This window comes from Manacus vitellinus, unplaced genomic scaffold, assembly GCF_001715985.3.
Source record: "Manacus vitellinus isolate BGI_N305 unplaced genomic scaffold, ASM171598v3 scaffold_3_pilon, whole genome shotgun sequence".
NCBI classification, from domain to species: domain Eukaryota; kingdom Metazoa; phylum Chordata; class Aves; order Passeriformes; family Pipridae; genus Manacus; species Manacus vitellinus.
The window spans coordinates 15,933,877-15,954,864 of record NW_021940535.1 but is presented as its reverse complement, the minus strand read 5'-3'; the positions used below and the strand labels follow the sequence as shown (position 1 = coordinate 15,954,864).

The 20,988-nt window shown below is 38.4% G+C and overlaps 1 protein-coding gene and 1 non-coding gene across 7 annotated transcripts in view; one reads left to right on the top strand and one right to left on the bottom strand.

Moving 5' to 3' along the window:
- The window catches only part of SLC4A7 (solute carrier family 4 member 7), a 67,282-nt gene extending 55,386 nt beyond the window's left edge, over nucleotides 1-11,896 (bottom strand). For all 6 annotated transcript variants that reach the window (XR_003916021.1, XR_003916022.1, XM_029961971.1 and 3 more), the window contains exons 1-2: nucleotides 11,811-11,896; nucleotides 2,947-3,028 (exon numbers count right to left, since the gene is read on the bottom strand). Coding sequence is in view for 4 of the 6 variants with exons in the window: in XM_029961971.1 (XP_029817831.1) it covers nucleotides 2,947-3,028; nucleotides 11,811-11,846 (118 nt within the window). In the remaining 2 variants the exon portion in view is untranslated. The remainder of the gene's footprint in view (nucleotides 1-2,946; nucleotides 3,029-11,810) is intronic.
- A 6,793-nt stretch (nucleotides 11,897-18,689) lies between these two features.
- On the top strand, nucleotides 18,690-18,760 carry TRNAG-GCC. Its single transcript has one exon. It is a non-coding gene; the product is annotated as a tRNA-Gly (tRNA).
- The last annotated feature ends 2,228 nt before the right edge of the window (nucleotides 18,761-20,988 follow it).

The following is a 20,988-nucleotide window of genomic DNA, read 5'->3' as shown; positions in this document are numbered from 1 at the left end:
TACTGTCTCTAACCATTTCTCTTTTACAGGAAAAGTGTTAGGAAGCAAATAGCCTGTGCCTAACCTTTCTAAACTAAACACTGTCACTCCAGATAGGTACCACACTTTACCAGCCACCAAAAATAGAATGCAGAGCTTGAGAAGCCCTAAATCCAAGATCTATTTTTCCCTTTAGCATTTGGCCCTCTTTCCATTAGCATTTCATCACAAAATTTCCAGAAGATATTAATATTCAATACTGACAACAACTTTGCTTTAGTATCAGTAGCAAAATTATACCTTCTACAGCAGCAAATCTATCAACGCACTTTAAAGCAGTTAAATATCACCTGTCCATGCTGGCTCTTAAAGGTTTGGTGCTTCACATCATAGCTGAACTGCATTTACTGCTTGCTGCCTCTCCTTGAAAATATATCAACACACACTTCTGGAAAGGTTCCAAATTCCTAGAACTGCTTTTCAAGTCACCAGAAACACACGCTGAAAGACTGGACTGAAATAGTTTCAGGTCTTAAAACACTTCCAATGCCTAATGCTTTAGTACAGGTCTTCTTAAGCCTACGGGAAAATCTTCACGTCAGAAATGAAAAAGAATACTAGTTGGAGTTGCTTTACTGCTTGCAGCCAACAATTCCATTTCCCCCCTTTTAAGATTTTAATACCACAATTAAAAACAAAACCTCAAAATCCCACATACCTACTTTCATCATAATAGCTCATAAATAATGATCTCGTAAACAGAGCTGTTAAGTTCACATAAGTTTATCCTCTAAAATACTCTGAATTTGAAGAATCTCTGAGAAGATAACTATATGAGTCATAAACAACCACACTTACATTCCTTTCTCTTTCATACAGGAAAAGAAAAACTTGTTCTTACTTTGGAACGATTTCCACTGATTAAAGTCAAAATATATACTGTCCCTCCCTTTTGCCACTCTACCAGTAAAAAAAAAATTCTTAAAAAAATAGAAGACACTACAAAATATGTGAATAATTCCTACTCATGTGTGAAAATGTGTGCCTATATCAAGCTTCAGATATTTGATAACCCTATTGGAATACATTTTTCTTGTCAACCTTGTCAGATGATTCTTACTAGTTATTTGTTTAACCTCTGTTTGTGTTAAGACATTTACACTGGGTCACTCCAAAAAGAGTGAGATGTAGTAAAAGGAAAGATAAGGCTGCATGACTAAGAGCAAGCTAAGGACAGTGAGATCTTGCCTTCACCTTTTAACTGCTGACTCAATTGCTCATCAGACAGAAGTCTTCATTTTACCTTAATTTATTCTTTGGTTGTGGGTAAGACAAGGGTATTTTCCACAGTCAGCGCTTAAATTGCCTCAAGCAGCCTGAACCCCCTGCCTTCCCACCCAGTATCTCAGGTAACTACAGTGTTGTACTAGCTGAGGCACTCCTACCAATGTGCTATGAAAGAGACTGGGGAAATTATTTGGCTGCACATTCCCATGTCATTCGTTGTGGTTGAGGCATTACAGCTGCTCAGGCTGCTGCCCAGCACACCACTCCAGCTGGATGCCTGCTTCCCCTTTAACCCCTGCCTGCCTGCAAAACATACACATGCTTTCTCTGGGTCATCTCCCAGAGAAAAGCAAGAGAAGGAAATTAAGGAGGAGACAGCTTAAATCTGCACTGAAGATTTAATTGCAGAAATAGCCAAAGCAGTGGTTTCCCCACTGCTCAAGCCCATCTAAACTGGCATTGTCACAGCCTCTGCCACTGCACCTCTCAGCCTTACATTCATACTTCCTTCCTCTGCTCAGCACTGGCACACATCCATCTGCGTGGCAAATCAGTTTGGGATGCTCAATAGCTGAGAGTTTGACCATCTTCCTTAGTCAGGGCTGTAACATTTTCCACTGGCTTAACATACTTAACCAGGCTTATGGTACGGTCAGACAAAGCAGAGTGTTAGCACAAGACAAAAAAGAGTAGGAGAATGAAGGGACAGAACAAGAGTATGACTGCAACAGCAACAAACAACTTTAATCATTTTAAACCATCTCTTGGTGGTATAAGAAATATCTAAACCTAAATCAACTTCTTTCAGCTAGAAACTGCTGCTGTCATGGCTCTCTCCAGCGTTCTGCAGCAGTAAGAGCCAGTACTACTTAGTGAATCTACTGATAGTCTTTTAGCATTCTGCAAATGTTAATTAAGCTTCAGAGCATTCTATATGAAAGACAACTAAGATTTAAACACTGGATCTCTCTAGCTTTTTCCCCTGGATTCATTAATTAGCATCCATGAATCTTCATCTCAATCTAATTCCTTTTCAAATAAGAAAGAAATTGTGTCTTAGATGAAGTATCTAATTTTACATTTTGCTACATGAAACTAAAACAGTGCTATTTTCACTGCTAAATGCAAAATGTTGAGTCAAATAATGAAGACCAACAGGATTCCATAGTGCTGTAACTGACTGCAGATTGTGGCATGGACAGTTTACTATGGAACCAGAAGCACTGTTACCCATCTGTTCAGACTCTCAGTATTTAAAATGCATGACCATAATCACAAGAATACTTAACTTTCAGAAAACAAAACAAATATCTCCCTCATGACCCCTGTTTCCTGAGTTTTGATTCTGCAGAACTTGACATCACTCATGCTGGAAAATTACTTACCAACAGCAATCAGTTTTTCAAACCTAAATCTCAGAAGCAAGTTTTCCTTGGAAAGCTTCATAAAGAAAATTTTTTTTTAATTTTCTTCTGTGACAGATTTGAACAACAGCGAGTATTTACCAGCATGCACAGAGACCAAAAACACAGGGCAGGTCATCTCTATCTTTCACTAGTTTTATTTGCTAGAATTTCACGATAGCCATAAAATTCTGATTCCTTTTAGCATGGAAAATACATCTTTTATCCCTAGGCAAAAAATGTGTGTTAAACAAACAGAAAACCACCATAAACTTACTCTCTAGTTCTTCCTTCTCAAAATTGGTATTGATAGTAGAGCTGATTTTGCCCATATCTACAACAGCTTCTTCATCGTGACCCTGAAGAAAGAAGACACAAGTTTAAGTTAAAATTCAGTAGAACTACCTTTTTCCTAAATTTCTAAATATGTTCTGAAACAGTATACCAAAGTTTTGTAAACCAGTACATTTTCACCACTTAGAAACTGAGAATGAAAACATCACTGAAAATCTACCCATCCAATTCTTCAAGAAAACATTACCCTATATTGAAGGAAAAAGAGAGTAAATCAACAGACAAGCAATTTGCTTTTTCAGTGCTCTTGATTTCATCGTATAAATGGTTAGGACGCACATTTCAGGAGTGCAGTATTCTTTTAGTTTGGTATTCAACAGCAATCAATCTACTTTAATAAAATAACTGGGAAATTAATAGGAAGTTACATAACTTGACATTCAGAGATCCTGAATTCATCTGCTTAGAGGACAATTCCTGAGATTTTCCAGCACAAATAAGAAGCTTTTGTGAACAAAGGGGTAGCAAAAGGTTACACAACTTGGGGGCCTCTCCTACACCAACAGCTCTGGAAAGATGAAAATAACTGCTTCACTCAGGTTTCAACAGCCAGCTTGTTAACCACATCCCTACCTAATTCACTTTTTTTTCTTAGGCACAAAGTTAAAAAGCAGAAGTTTCAAGAAAACCTGGTCAGATTCCATTACTACTGAGATCACACCACGCATAATGTAAAACCTTAAAATGCTGCCTTTTGCTCAGTCTTGACAGAAATTAACCAAGCAGCAGAAATCTCAATCTCATCTCAGACCTGACATCAAAAATAACATTAAACTTGCCTTTCTGCATGTGTTTGCATTCCTTAGAATACAGTCCACTTTCAACAGCTCACAAATTACAGCCTCCTGACAGAACTGGTTCTCCAAAAGACCCACAGCCTAAGGGTAGTGCTTTACATCCAAGTATAAGGGCACACTAACTGCTAAAGATTACTGTCCCTGCTCTTTCTGCTCCCTTGGGCACATGCTTTTTTCCTTAAACCAGACCTAACAACCATGGCATCAGATAAAAAGTGCTTAAGCAATGGATTTTATGTTTTTAGCTGTTTTAATAACAACTTAATTAGTTTTCCACTGGATCAGTTCACTAAAGTGACTTTTCCTGAGGAAAAAAACAGAAGCCTAAATCCGGAGTCTTACAGGGACTGGGAACCCTAACATTGTTGACACTCACCTAAACTTTGGTCTTAGAATTATGCAATTGCTTTATATATAGAACAAATTTGTCATCTCACAGGAAAGCGACAAGGATGAAAAACAACATACCTGTTTAACAGGTTCAAGCTAAAACAAACTGTAGCAGGTCCCACCCCCAGAGAAAGCTGGTTTTGGACATGTAGCTCCTCAGTCTTAATAAAAAAAGATATTTACTACAGTGTATTGTGCACACATACAAACACACACCAAAATAAATCTAAATTTTAGTTTGCCTATTGGGGAAAGGAGATTAAAGAATATGAAGATGACAAACACCACATACTGGGAACAAAAAAGTCAGACGAGGTTTAAAAAAAGGTTAAAGACAGCTAGACCGCAAAAAAAAAAACAACAGCAGTTGGCACTATGTAAATAAGCAAGAATACAAGAGAAAAAAAGAGTGGCACATGGCAGAACAAGCCTCTGAAAACTAAATAAAGGTTGACTCTGAGTTGTGTCCCTAAAAATAGGGTTTTCAAGGAAGGCATTACACCATAACCTAAACTTTGTCACTACTGCTGCATTGCAAAAGTAGTTTTTCATGTAGGGTAGAAAAAATCAAAATTCCTGCACACTTCACACAGCTACAATTAAAAAAATTGGTGTGATTAAACCAAAGTCATGTCTGTTGGACAAATCTGTGAAAATGTTACAAGGACCTATTAATGAAGAATTGGCAGAAATCTGAAAAGTGTCATGGTAAGATGATGGGAGAGTGATGGGGGCAGGAGAAATAGTATTTCCTGTCTCCTACACAACAAAATAAACTATATTGTAATACACTCCAGTTCACAGAAACAGATACACACAGTAATCTTGAACATTACCATTAAACTCCAAATAGAGATGGATATAGATGGAAGAATCACAAATCCTCTAAACTATCTCATTTTATCACATGTGAGAGAAAAAAAAACCCAAAATTAATAATAGGAAAATTGCTATCAAAACCTGTTCCATAATTACCTTCATTGATACAGCCACAGACTGCTGAAAAAATCCTGTATCTAAATACACCCATTCTCAACAGTCCTTTTAGGACCATTGAAATCTGGCCAAATACAGAGTTTTTGAGCAATAAAGGAAGACAAAGTTTTTCTCCAGATTATACAAACTACTGCATACCAATAGAAAACTACATACACACTGCAGAAAATACACACACAAGAAAAGATTTTTATCTCCCAATAACATTTTGAGACAGTATTTGCTGTATGCCCTACATCATATTATGAATATTTATCATCCTTTGTTTTAGTAAAAGAGGTTCTTTGCCAAACTCAAACATATAGAAGCAGCCTTCAAAAACCACATAATGTGTAAAGTAATATGACTTTTAAGATTAGATTACAGGAAGGCATGTGTGCCCTTGCAAACGGTTCTATCACTATCTCAAAGTACTCAACATATGCAAAGACTCTTCCAAGAATAAACCATCAACAACCACAAATATCATACATGAAGAAAGCATATAATTTACAGCCTTTGTTCAGGAAAACACAAAGCATCATTTTAACATATCTGTTTGCAATGCTGAGAGCAAATCCCAGTATGAGATACTTTTGCCTTAGGTCAGGTAAAAAACCAAAAAATATTCAAATACGCTATAAAAGTAATTCCAAACTACAACCTTTCCCTGGTTAAAAATAAAGTCTCTAGGGCACACGTTTCCAGTAATTCTAGATCTATCATGTCAGTTGAAGGCACTAAAGCGAGGGAAAACTATTACAGCTGCCATTTTAGTTCTCTCTTCTACTTTCTGAACTTTTTACATACATAAAGAGCAGTGGGATTGTTGAGAACTTGTCAACTTCCCTTTTTTAGGCACAGAGAACGACTTGACCTTAAAGCAAGCATTCCTCTGCAGTTTACCAGCCACTTCATGTGAAACTTTACATGCAATAATCCCACAGATGCCCAAATACAGCTGCTGAAGACGAGTAAAAGTAAAATTCAAGACTTAGAATGTATGTAACTTTCATTTCCAGTCAAGAGACAGAACAACTGAGAAGGGAAAAAACCCAACAGAAGCAGCAACTAAGGTACCCCAGAGCAAGATTAAGTCTTCACGTTTGTCTTTTTTCTTTTTTTAAGGAGATAGTAATTTATAAAAACAGAACAAATCCAGCATACTTCAAATTGGGGGGGGGGGAAGTAAAAGTACATTGTATTAAGATACACTACGTATACTTTTTCCTAACACAAACATACTGTAGAAACAACCCTCCAGTAAAACCTTCATATTCAGCCAGAGGTGCCTACATACACTAGAACCTGTCTTCTCAGCTTTCTAACTCTCACCAGCATGAATATGAAATCCCTTTTCAACTGCTGCAGATCAGATCAACACTCCGTGTTCTACCAGACTTCCAGTAGGATTCCTCTTGCCACCTCTGATTTTTGAATGTTTTTTCTCAGTCCAGGAGGAAAGAGTAATTCCCCTTTGCAGACAAACGAGCACCCAGAAACTCACTTCAAGTGTTAGAAATTAACACTTCACCTTGTCAAACATCTGTCATCATTTAGTACAGTACACTTTTTATATCTACAATATTAGTGTTACATGTTTTTTAAAAGTACTGTTGAAAAAAAGAGTCAATCCTAAATTGCACGAACCATGAAGGAAAGCTCCTAAAGTTTGGAAGAACTGACAACCTCCAGCAGTGTTAGCTACCACAGAGTGGACTAGCACAAACATGACGCACAGAGTATTAAATCCAAAGGCAAGTTTCCACGGTCATCTGTACAAGCTCTTCTCACCATGCAACTCACTTAACCTTATGCAGTCACATACACGACAGACTTCAGACAGGCACGCTGCCAAAGTGCATCACTGAATAACCACTTCCAAGACAGACAACTTGCTAGCAGCACATTTTTAAGGTACCTGAAATACAGTTCAGTCAATTCATTTCTGGTGTTAGACAGTGATCATAAATGGCTGATACAGCTAACCGTAAACCTTTGAAATCTACAAGCCATTCAGTAATTGTTTTGAGAATAATTTGAGCTCAACATTTAAGAACATCACTTAACTAAGCCAATGTTCATGTGCTCCATTTACACTCTCTCAGATCAAAGTTCTTCCCCAGCAGAATTACTGAGAGACTTGCAGCACCAGAAGAGACAGCACTAGTGCTCATGGAAATAAGTAAGTAGGCTGTGGGAGAGGGCAAAAACAAACAAAAAATCCCACATCCACCATCATCCCTCCTCTCTCACCCCCAGAAAAAAATTACACTACCACTTTCATGCTACAAAGAAGCTTTGCTTCAGCATTTATTGAAGTAGGTGCAAATGAAGAAAAAAAAAACCTAAGGAAAAAAAAACCCAAAACCAACCAATTAAGAAAACAACTAACCCCAACTCATGGCAGGGTAGAGAGGGGATGTATTCATATCTACTTTTTTCCCCATATACATCTGTCCTTGGTCAAGAGTGTAGTAGTTCTTATTTTAATAATATTCTAATACAACTGCATACACCATCACAGTGAACCTACATAGTGTTTTATGACTGTAACTATAACCCAACCTCTCTGGCTTGAAGAGAAAGCAAGTAATTTCCCCTCTCCTTCCCACAAGAACCCACGGATACATCTCTGCTTTTGTAGAGACACCAGATCTGGCAGACAGGATTTAGCTCTTAGGCTGGAATGTGGCACCAACAAGCCGTTCCCCCCAAAGCAGGAGCACACACTGCTTACAGACCCAACTGGCAAATCTCTATAAGCATGCTACTGTAGATTTACCAACTAAGATCAACATCACATTTGTTCTTCATATACTGCTCTTTCTTCCTTCATCATCAGTATATAGGAGAGCAGTTAAGCTGGATCAAACCACCCATCCAACACAACAGTAGAGGCCTACAGCAACAAGTGTAAACAGAATGAGTGTAAACCAAGGAAGTATAGCCTAAGCAGCATTTCTGTTTCATTATCAGCCCTCCTTTGTTGGATCTGCATTCAGAAGACAGCCATCAAGGAAGGCTCCAGTGATCAAATCAAGCAAAAAAATTAAATAACAGAATACTTCCAATATTGCTCTGTTTCAAAAATAAAGATTTAGCTCAAGAACCAACGAAAAAGAAACCCTTCATTTTGACCATACATCTCAAAGATAACCAAGGAGGAACTACAAAACCTCAGTTTGCAGCTGTATCCAGGTTATGTGGATGTATATATAAAAAATATTTTAAAACTGACAATTTTCATAGATAGATAGATAGACTAACTCATTTGTTTTGTTACATAGCTATTGAAATATATTGTTCAAAATAATTAAGAACCAGCAAGGTAATTCATGATTCATTTTCACAGCCACATTTCCAAAGCAGTCTGTTTCAGAAGCCTCCATTTCTGTTCTAAGCACACATAATACTCCATGTCGTTCGGAAATAAAATACATTTCCAATTTATAGAATGCACATACAGACTTCTCTCTGCAACCTCCCAGAACTGCAAGTTAATAACCACTAATAGTTCGGGAAGGGGAGAAGAAGGGAGGGGGGGAACAGACAAGACCAATGTTCTAATCCTACAAAATTAGGAGATAAGTCTACCAGTGACAGTAACCCTGAAAGTGATAACAAAAGAAACCAGAAAAATATATTTGATAACACCATCTTTGATTACTGTATGAAGAGTTCAATGATAATCATTCTACCTCAGACAATCATCAGGTCTACCCTACAGCTCTCCCACTGCTACACATACACAGCACCGAGCAACCTTAGTTAAGAACGAGTAAATTAGAAAGGGCTTTTTGACATGGTTTACCTGTAGGAACGACTAATAGCACCACTTGGTTAGTTCTAAATATATTGTTTTACTTCTTTCAAACTGAATCTGCTTTTAAACCAGAAGTAAGGTGAGCCCACGGTGGGAAGGAGGGCAGGCATCTCTGGTTGTTGCCTCCTTTAAGGACAGTCAGGATATGAAAAATTAAAGTTCTTTCTAAATAACAGTAAATGAAGGTATTGCCCAGTCCATTAAATAGTCCTATAGATGCATTTGAAGTAAGTTCTTTGGGCACAGCCTCTACACAGCAATACTGTATCTACAGAAGTTGCCAGAGTGATGAAACACTACCAGTTCTAAATCAAGCACATCAACCTAACAGCCAAGGGAAAATGCACCAAATATAAATGAGCCCTGCCTCATTTTGTCACAGTACAATTTTTAGCTGGCCTTGCCCTCTAAATATATACGGATGAGAGCACAATTAATAATAATTCACAAACAGAACACTTGCCAGGTTTAAAATAGGAAGCATACGGTATTGATGGGTTCCCCCTTAGTTGTATTTTCTATGGTCTCATTTGCACAGGAGCAGCTGCTTTCCAGATTTTTTTTTGCTACTATCTTAGCACAGTGTATTGCTCAAGCACTACAGTAAAGACTCTAGTACAGCTCTATGGTTTTAGTGTCACCACACACGCACATACCCCCTTTTCTTGTGAATTTTATCTGTGGTTGTACAATTACTATTGTATACAACAATCCTCACATGTAAATGAAGATCCATCCCAATCAAAGCAACTCAGAGCCTCGCCTGAAGGTTTAACATTTAGATTTCAGCAAGACCACAGCCATAACGAAAGAGGTTAGAAATACTTAGACAAGTTTTTCTAGCCTACTAATCCTCTAATTAGCTGCTCAGCTTACCCTACTAAATACATCTGACCAATCTCCTTCTAGGAGACTTACAAGAAACACAGCAGCTATACAAACCTTGTTTGGACAAGTATGTCCAATAGACATAAACAGACTTCAGTCAGACTCTCCACAAGTTGCATTTTACTTTTACTTTCCAAAACTCTATTGTGGATGGCAGTAAAGACATGTATATGTGCTACTTTAAAAACACCACAAAACCCAAACCCTTTCAGGAAAAATGACTCTAAACATGTTAATGTTTTGCTTCTCATACCACTGAAATCTAATGTTTATAAGTAGTTTTATCTCAATACTTCTAGCAGGTGTTACTCCAGCCAGGGTGACACTGAGCACCACAACCTGCAAGAGAAGCCATGTCCCATCCCAGACAAATCAAACACATCTCTGAACAGTAAACAAAGTGTCTCTGTTAATCAGACCAGAACATGAAACTGGGAGAAAAAGTCAGAAAGAAAAGGAAGCATAACACCAAGAGACTGGTCACAACTGTGAATGGCTGTCAACTGTGACACACCACAGCAATTCGTAAAAAAACCTGGGTTAGAACAAACGCAAGAAAAAAGGATGGTTTATTTCCTAGTAAAGTATGACTAAAACACAAATAAATACTTGATTAAAATTAGAAGCCCATTTGAAGTCAATGTGAGTGTCCTGCAAGCCAGAAAATTTACCGTTAATTTACCAATTAATTTAAAATTATTTATTTGCATAATCTTAGCAAATAATGTCACCAATCCAACACAAGATATCAAACTGCATATCTAATATTATAGTAGCTTTTTTACAAAGTTGTTTTTTATCACTGCCTCACAGGACTAAATCTCATTCAAAAAAAATCCACATCGCCATTCACTTAAATTTCTGAAATTACAGTTAAAAAAAGCAGAAGTACCAGAATCCTTATAACAAGCCACCTCATATCATTACCTAGTCTTCTAGGCATATGCATGCTTGATAGAGTGCTGTGTCCAGAGTCAAAAGTAGCATCACAATGAAAATCAAAAATCGATCACTGTTCTACAGAGACCCTTACAAACAAAAGGCCACTGCAATCTAATGCATTTTAACATGTCTAAATCAAACTCTTACATCTTATGCTCACACAAGGAAATAGAAAATTTACTTGTCATTTTATAAAATTTATATAAAATAATTCAGGAATCTGTAAAGCTTTATAGCTTAGGAAAATTCCATTCCCTAAGTTTTAGTTTCCAGGAAACTCTTAAAGTAGTAAACCCTGTAACAACACTGCATTGCAGTTACATGGCAGTGGTAACAACAACCCATACAAGTGCTAAGCAATAGCTTGTAATACTAATATTAGAATTGACTGCTTCATTATACAAATCCCAACAAATGGAGTTTTTTATCTGTGCCACTGAGGTCTGAAGAAAATGCTATCTCCATGATCATTTTACCTCAGTTACATAGCTCATTAAGTTCCCTTTTTTTTTTTGGTCAAAAAAGAACAATCAATAGATTATTTCAAGATTCACTACCAGAAACATCCCTGCTATACTTGCATAGAATCACTCAAAGCCACAGCTGATAACCTTCAAATTAAAAAAGGCTGACTCAAAATAATGCAAAAGAAAAATAAAAAATAACCCAACACAAAACACTCAGCCACTCTCAAAATCTGGTAGTATGCTCTCACAATTGTAAAAGTATATTTTCTTTCTGAATTAAGCTGGTTACTATGATTAAGCAATTTCAACAATAGAGCAAATATCCTCCCTAATACAGAAATCTGTACTCAAAGTATTATTTCTATCACCAGATCTTTCAAAAATTTCTTCCACAACTGGTGAGTCTAAGGTAGCACACCATTCTGAGACACAGTTGTTACATATCACTTGCACCAAAGCACGTTTGAGCCGTTATTAAGTAATACAGCTGCTATTTACATACAGGTTGCATTTTCCTCCCTTGACGAGCTTCTTCCATGCTGATGTGCAGAAGCGGAGAATGCCCTTGTACGAGACCCTGTAATGAACCTCCCAAGAGATCAGAGCCTGCGCATACATGACTGCTTTAGCTCGCTCTGCTTGACACAGATGTACTCCGGGAAATTGCTCTCCAGCCAATCGCTCCCGCTCCAGTCTCTCATCTCCCAGGCCACTGATTACAGCTACTGCAGGGTCGCACAGCAGCAGAATGGGCAAGACGGCGTGCCTTCAATTCCAGCTCAGAGAATACCAAAAAAGGAACTGAAACAGAGTTCCAGACTTAACATTTTCTGTATCAGCAGCGGCTAAGAACAGCTCCAAGATAATATTTTTGCTCTGATCCAAGACTTCATTAGCACTACAAAATGAAAACACATTTGTACCTCAGGTCCCAGAACAGAACAACCCAGAAGTCAAACATCTGCTAAGTGTGTTTATTGCTGCATTATCAACCTTTCACTGAATATCCATTATAAAGCAGGTGGTTTTTTTTACACAAGCCATATATTCTTGTTTGACAAAATAAACCAGGGCTTCCTAAAAAGAGAACCCCTCATTTATTTTTTTTCCTGTTGAAGAGGTAAAAAAGCTTTGCTGTTAGCTGCAATTAACCTCATGTCTGCCGCCTGAGTAAGATGGCTCTCTGTTCCAGGTATGATGTGAGTAGCAGTACTTTTTCCTCACTTAAGCCAACCTTAGAAAAACGCAACCTTCGCTCCAGCAGATCAAATTCAGAGCTTCAGTTCGCTCTTTCCCTCTTCATCACTCATATACCTTAATCTCCTTGTCCCATCATAAAATGATGGGAAAACCGGCTCTTTAAGGTGTTATCCATAAGTTAACCTTCATGACATGCCACTGCCTTCCTTGTTTTTATTTCTTTCATTCCTACTTCTTTTATGACGAGAACTCTAGTAATGAAGCTGGACTGGTGCCATGCCAACGAACAAACAACTTGGTCAAAATAAAACAAGTAACATACTGTTCATAAACTTGGTGCAAATACCACTAGCCACATTGTGCAACTGTGAAGACTGTATTTATCACCTAGCTGCAGAGAAACAGAAGGCCACATTCAGTTCCTCTCACTGTCTTTCTCAGTCCAGAAAATTCTGGACTAGAGTAATACCTCAATAATTCATAGACTACAAAAAGTATTCTCAGATAGTGCTGACAAGAGTTTAAAAGTAGTTGGTTTCCACTCTGGAAATATATGTTCACTCTAAAATATGTATGCATCTTTTCACTTCCAAGCTCTTGAAGGTCTCTCTGCTGCCATACGTAAATGACCATAAACTAAATGATTCATACAGGAAGCACAAAGTCAAACAAAAATATCAGATACCCTAACTCTTAGTGCTCTCTTCTCAACTGTGCATCCTAAAACAAACCTGTTCTTTTCCTGATGCAGAGCACAGATACGTACAGTTCTTCACCTGCACAGATGAATACTGAAACAGCTCTGCTGAATTGTGTCCTGGTGTTCTGACTCTCCCGTATTTCAATGCACTGTTTCTTAGCATAAATCCATACTAGAAGTAATTCAGTTGCTACAAGTTCAAAAAGATGGTTTGTTTAGGTTGAGGGTGGGTGTATGACGGGGAAAGAGGCTGCCTATTCTTTTGGAATAGAATAAGTGGGGTGGGAATCACAGGTTTGATTTTTTTTTATTATTATTCTTTTTATGAGTTTGGGAAAGAATACTTGCTTTGTTTGGAAACTTACAGAAACTTACAGAAGCTTACTGAAATCTCTTTACAGGCTGTAGTCAACCAATTCCTAGTTAACAGTCACTCAATTTTGGAACAAACAAACAAGAAAAAAACACTCAGGAGCTGTATTCGTTTTTTAAAAAGCAGAAAGCAAAGAACATGTTCACGAAGAGCCAAGCTGAAAAATCCAACACTTCAAAATATAAACGTGTTTTTTTCAAACAGACGGAAGGTTTTGTCTTTTAAGTCCTATACCAAAACACTTTGTGGATAAACATCTGCTCTTCCCTAAGAATAAATATCAGGAAAAAGCTTTGCATTAAATGGAGAACAACACAGCAACTTCAAACTGCAACTGTCTTAACATGTTTAACTACAGAAGTATTCTAAAACAAACTGTAGGCAAATATATTCAAAATTATCACATCCTTGAACATGTTCAGTGACAACACTCTGAGAACTCAGCAGAACTATTTGTGCTGCAGCAATATTTTAGCCATGTGCTTTATGCTGCAAAAGAATCTCTGTGAAGTCTATGAGGACTTTTTTTTTTAAATAAAAAGAAAGATAAGTAGCTATCAGGAAACATACATTTTCTTTATCAATATATCCTTCTTAATTTTCACTTTTATACCCCTTCAAGCTACACTTATTTGATCTTATCTCAGTCTATAAAATCACATCTTTGAAAGACATGTCCAAAAGAGTAAATATCTCTTATCAAAAAAAAATTCTTTTGAGCTCCTAGATCTTTTCATCTTTTCACAAGCGATATAGAACTATGATTCCAGTCCATCATGAAGTGGCAGTGAACTGCCTTACTGCAGGGTCTGCAGAGTGTCTAGCAGGCAGAGCTAATATGCCATTCTGAAATGGCAGGACATTTAAAGCAGCTGCAGTAAGCAGGACTGAGCTCTCAGCAGAATGTACCACATGAGCTCCAGTCCAGTTGCTATCGGACAGAGCCAGATATGAGCGCAAGGAGACTGAGTGCTTCTTTGCTTGCAAAGAGGCCATACTGACATACCCATACACCTGGCCCCGTAAAATGGTAGACCTAGTATGAGGTTTCTATTGATATTTTAAAATTCTGTTTTGGGGGGTGAGGATTGGGGTGTTACGAATTGCACCCATAATCCAAACTCAATAATCCAATTGCACCCATAATCCAAACTCAATCCTTCCTTGTATGAACAAATCAGAGTACGGAGTTGGACTTGATGACCTCAATGGGTCCCCTCCAACTTGAGATATTCTATGATACTATGACCATCTTTTCCAATACTGCAGCCTCAAAAAAAACAACAAAGGTTTACTGCTGCCTTTCTTCATGCATCTGAAAGGGCAGAATTTAACAAACTCAAAGCACCTCTCTTTAGAAAACAATATAAAAACCAAGAAATACTTGTGAGACAGCAAGACAATACTTCTAAATGAGGCTTTATTTTGGAGGGGGCAAATCTGGCCCAGGTCATGGGGGAGTCAGGAGAGAGGCAAGGTGCCAGGGGATTAAGATGACGCAGGGGCAAGTTGTATGACACAGTCTAATGTTAGTATGTCAAATACCACTATGGATGTGTCCTAGTTAGAACAGCTGGGACCACTTCATCACTGTATGGGTGTAACCCAAAACTGTGTATTCTATAGCCTTCCATGCCATTTCCCAGAAACTGTTATCAATGAACCATTTACACCATCTGCCCAGAGAGGCCTGACTCCTCAGGCTATAAACTGGGGGTTAAGAGGCCTGTGAGATAGGAGGGTGTTCTTGTCCTCAAGCCCATTGAGGAACCCCCCCGCCTGAGGGAAGTACTGAGCATTCCTGCCTGAACTGGAGAATATATAATCTTGGAGTCTTGGAACTTTTGGAACACTCGTGGGATCCAGAGGAAGACTGCAGATCACCGCTCTCAACCAGACTGCAGATCACCACCCTTGACCAGACTGCAACAGCACTCTCACCAACAGGTTTTCCCCTCTCCTTTTACTTTGGACTCAGGGGGCCCAAAGAACACCACTCTGTTCATGCCCCAGGGTGCTGGGTTATGCATTTGGGTTTTGTGAGTTAAAACCAATTGTTTGTCTGTATAATCGTACTTATTGTATTATTTTATTAAATTGTTATTCTGATTTATAATCTCTCTTTTGAGTTGGGTTAATTTCCCCTGTTGGTTTACCTTTAAACCAGCACAGGATGGTTTTGTTCAGCTTCCTATTAAGTGGGAACCTACTAACTCATATTAAGAAGAACAGCTTCCTAGGAGTATCTTATTACAAAGAAATTAAATCTAAGGTATACCTCCAAAGAGATGTTATTACTTTAGCAAGGGAACACAGAGACTTTTGCAGACAGTGGCTCATCATTTAATGAATTAAAACTAGCCATAAAATCTGAAAGTCTGACTGCCTTCAAGTATTTTTCAGAAAAAAATTTCCACATAATAGCTAGTTGCCAAGGCATACATCTGCATAGCACACTTCAAGCTTGCCTCAGCTTGTATCAGCACATACACGTGGAACTGGGTGTTATCCAAAAAAAAAAAAAAAATGGAAAGAATACAAAAAAAGATGTATTCTATGCAGATATTCTCTGGTGTATTGTCGCAGTAGTGGACTCTTGAGTTTCGCAGCACATTGCAGGAGAGCTGAGAGGAGCCACCGGGATGCTGAGAACAAGCATGAATGAGGTAAGATCACTAGCTTAAGCCCTCCTGGAATTATACAATTACACATCGTTTGGACAGCTGAGAACTTACTCTCTAGAGAGGATACCACTGAAATTTATAATCCGAAACCTCATTAACAGTGAGATTACTATGCTTTCTACTGTACTATGTACTACTTCATTAATCACCCCACAGCCCTGATCTGCATACACTGATGAAGCAGAACAACAAGAGATGTGTGTAAAGCTTTTGAGTACTTATTCCTGGACTCAAAAACATCCCTCAGCAGAGAGGGATTAAAGTGACCATCTTCAAACAGAACCCCCCCAGAATTTCACTCCAGTATGTATGAGCATGAGGTCAGCACACATATGGCAGTGAGCCAGGCTAGGGGGGATGGGTGATTTGATTTTTGGGAGTTTGAGGGGGTTGGGTTTTTACTCTTTGGTTTTCTTTTTTTTTTGGGGGGGGGGGGGGGGGCATGTGGTATGGACACACACACAGAAGGATGAGGATAATTTCCTAAATTCAAACCTGCTCACTTTACAATATATTCCTCATCACTTGCCACATGTTTAAATGTTTTACAATCGCTTGTATAAGTATGTTGAATCATAGAATGGTTTGGGTTGGAGGGGGACCTTGAAGCTCATCTAATTCCAACCCCCTGGTGTGGACAGGAACACCTTCAACTAGACCAGGTTGCTCAGAGCTCCATCCAACCTGGCCTTGAACATCTCCAGGGATGGGGTAATCTGTTCCCTGGGCAACTTGTTCCAGTGCCTCACCACCCTCACAGTAAAGAATTATTCCAGATATCTAATCTAAACCTACTCTCTTTCAGCTTGAAGCCATTCCCCTCGTCCTGTCACTACATGCCCTTGTAAATAGCCTCTCTCCACCTTTCTTGTAGGCTCCTTTCAGGCAATGGAAGGCCACAATTAGGTCACCTTGAAGCCTTCTCTTTTCCAGGCTGAACAATCCAGTTCTCTCAGCCTTTCCTCATAGGAGAGTTGCTCCATCCCTCTGATCAATTTTGTGGCCCACCTCCAGACTCGCTCCAACAGGTCAATGTCCAAATACTAAACATTCATCCTCTAGACTAATTTCCCAGAACACATGGCATAGAAGCAAACAGCTGATGAGTCCAGATATGAAATAGCATAATAAGGGGCAGATGATTTTATCTTGTTTGTATTGACATTATTTGAAGTACAGGCACAAGAAAGCTTTTTCCTGACAGCAAACTGAGGAGGAAAATAGAAAAGGAAAAGAGAAAAAAAAATTTTTAAAAAGTAAAACCATCCAATTATTCGCTTAGGGCAGATTCTTCAAATACAACCAAACCAAGCTACACCCACAAAGAACAGTTCCCTGACAAGACCACCAACTACCAGCAGTTAATAAATAAAAAAATTATTCTTTCAATGAATGCTGCAATTTCTGAATATTTACATACATGTTTTTCTCTCCACAGCAAAGTGAAAGACCATGAATCTCACCAATTCACATGAATTCAAGCCTTAACTCTTCACCTTCAGCTTTCCCTGTGTCTCAAGTTCTCCATTTATATAACTGCATCCCAGTCAAATCAAGTATCTCTAAATAACTTACTGACATGTTTACTCTTAGAGTGAACAAAAATGACTACCTACAGATCAAAACTCAGCAAGCTATAATGGGAACGTAAGGCAATGTTTCCAACATTAGTAGCAGGCAACTGATACAGCAGGAGGAATCAGCAATCTGCTGGCCCACAACATTTCTTTTTTAAAAGAAGGCAGGAAGAATGGAAGTAAAGCTCCAGGTCTGCTAATGACCACTGCAATCTGAAGGAGGGCAGAATTCCATCATAAATTTTTAACTTGCTAAGTGCTGTAACATACAGAATATTCAGGTGCTGTTATTTGCAGATTATTTTAATAAAATGTAAAAAAAAAAATCCACAAATTACATCTCCCAAGTTATGCTGAGTAACTTCAAGGTATCTGAAATCTACTTTTATCAGGCATACCAGTTAGCCTATTACCACTGTGACATGTTGAATGTCAGCTAGTCATCAGTGTATTAGCAAGTCTTGAACTTTGACAAATATCACCCTGCTTACTTCAGAAAAGTAGCATGACACACTTGAAAAGAAACCAAAAGTTCTGTGCTACTTTCAATTTGCAGAGAGTATAGACACTTGTAACCGAACAGAAAAGGCTCAATTACATAAAAAACAAGGCTGGGCTGGTTGCAGCCATTGATGCTGCACACACAAAGTCCTGAGCAAGGGGAAGCTACACAAGCAGCCTGTAATTGTGAAAGCAAAGTTCTTCAGGAGAAGAACAGATGGGAAGATCCAAGAAATTGTTAGTGCCTTGGCTTTTGTGGCATAAAAGTTTTTGTTTTATTCAAAATTTTTTAAATAAAGACAAGGTGTAAAATGAGGTGAAATAATAATAATAAAAAAAATCACTAGCATTGGTGGTTCAGTGGTAGAATTCTCGCCTGCCACGCGGGAGGCCCGGGTTCGATTCCCGGCCAATGCAAGTTGGTCCTTTTAGGGATGTGATTCTGTCCCTCTACTCTGCTCTTGTGAGACCCCACCTGCAATGCTGCATCAGGCTCTGGGACCCCAGCACAGGAACGACATTGACCTGTTGAAGAGAGTCCAGAGGAGGGCCACCAAGATGATGAGAGGGATGGAGCAACTCTCCTATGAGGAAAGGCTCAGAAAATTGGGATTGTTCAGTCTGGGAAAGAGAAGGCTTCAGGACGACCTAATTGCAGCCTTCCAGTACCTGAAGGGAGCCTACAAGAAAGATGGAGAAAGACTATTTATAAGAGCATCTAGTGACAAGACGAGGGGAATGGCTTCAAACTGAGAGTAGGTTTAGATTAGATATCTGGAATAATTCTTTACTGTGAGGGTGGTGAGGCACTGGAACAAGTTGCCCAGGGAAGCTGTGGGTGCCCCATTCCTGAGGTGTTCAAGGCCAGGTTGGATGGAGCTCTGAGCAATCTGTCTCGTTGAACATGTTCCTGTCCATGCCGGGGGGGTCTTGAACTAGATGATGGTGCCTTCCAACCCAAACCATTTTATGATCTGTAATTCTGATTATAAGTAAACATGTATCTTAGTTAATATTCATTTCAGAAAGCTAACACTGTCAAGTTCCGTTTCAGTTTGTTGGGTGTTTTTTGACATTTTTGTTTGGTTTTTTTTCCAGCTTCACAAGTTTAATCAGCTTATGGGATAGGAGACAGGACAAAGTGAGAATGACACCTCCCCTGCAGAGATCAGGATCTAGTTAGTCCAGCTCACCCCTACCATGAAGCCATATCTTAAGATGTGTACTTTCTTGCCAAAATTTCTTCCACTTTCCTCTTGCAATTCTCAAGTACAACACAGTATCTTATATGTCTGAAAAGTCTAAAATAACCTTTATAAGAGAAGACACAATTAGACAAAAATCTCTCAGATCTTGAAACTTATAGGAGCCAATCTAAAGGGATTGGCTTTAGAAGGGCCACTGAAGGGACATTTAAAAGGGGATTCACTTTGTTCCTTATTTGCCCTGCCTAACATCATGTAAAGCTATGCAGCTGAGCTCCTTTAGTTTCTGTTCAAAGAAAGCAAGTAGCTGATTTTCTGATGTACTAAGAAGTGTAATGTTTTCACTATGTCTGACTAGGAGGTTCTGAGAGAAGTCAGTTTAAAAGTAAGGTGTTGATTCTGACACAACTGATTCATGTATGCCATCGCATATGATACTAATTTTACAAGAAAGTTCAGTTCACAAAATGCAAAGGGAAACCGAGACAGAGATCTAAAAATTAGCCAAAAAAAAGAAAACCTAACTCTAGCTACTTCATGCTTTGTCTCAAGGACAAACTACTGATACTGTTTGTAGTATTTTATTATTTTTTCATTTTGTGAATAACTATGTAGAGGACAATCTACAATACAGTATTTTTAAGAAAGGCCCACATACTTTTCTTGTAAAGAGAAAAAAAAAATGCCGTAAGACTCTTATTGTAAATTTACGACTTGAGGGGCTATTTAGTAAGAAAAGTTGACCACATCCAACACATGGAAGGCAAATTAGTTGCTCTTGATTTGTTTAACACTTAGAATTCTCTGCTTTAGAGAATTTTAACATCATTTGCATGGGAGTTCTAACCAGCCAAGAACTACTAAAAAGGGTGCTCTGTGAAAATGCATTTTTAATTTCTTTAAAATAAGCAATAGAAGTTACCTAGCTTCCTAATAAAGCCATAGACTACACTTCCATGCATCTTAATCTGTACACTGCCATCTAGTAGCACAAATACAAGTTAAAGATTGATTTTAAGTGAAATTGGAGCATGCACAACAAAGAACTTAGTCTTTTGGCTTTCACAATGACTTCTGGAAGAGAGACAATTATGCAGCCTTGCATAAAGTCTACCCATAAAAATTCTACTGCCATGATTTTCTTGTAAGGCAAATTTGAACTTGCAGAGTAAACTTACACCAGCCATGCTCCATGAGATGCAACTACAGCAATTCTGACTAGCCCTAGGAACTCTAAGGTTGGCATCCATAAATAAACGTCATGGCCCTAGACACAAAGTCCCTGCCTGCATTCTCTGCCTGAACTTGAAAAGAGATTCAACACCTTTAAGATGTCCTTACAAACACAACTGATACTTTTAACAGATAGAAAAATAAAATACCAAGTCAAATACACAGTAAACCAAACATTAAGACAAATACATAAAATACATCATCCAG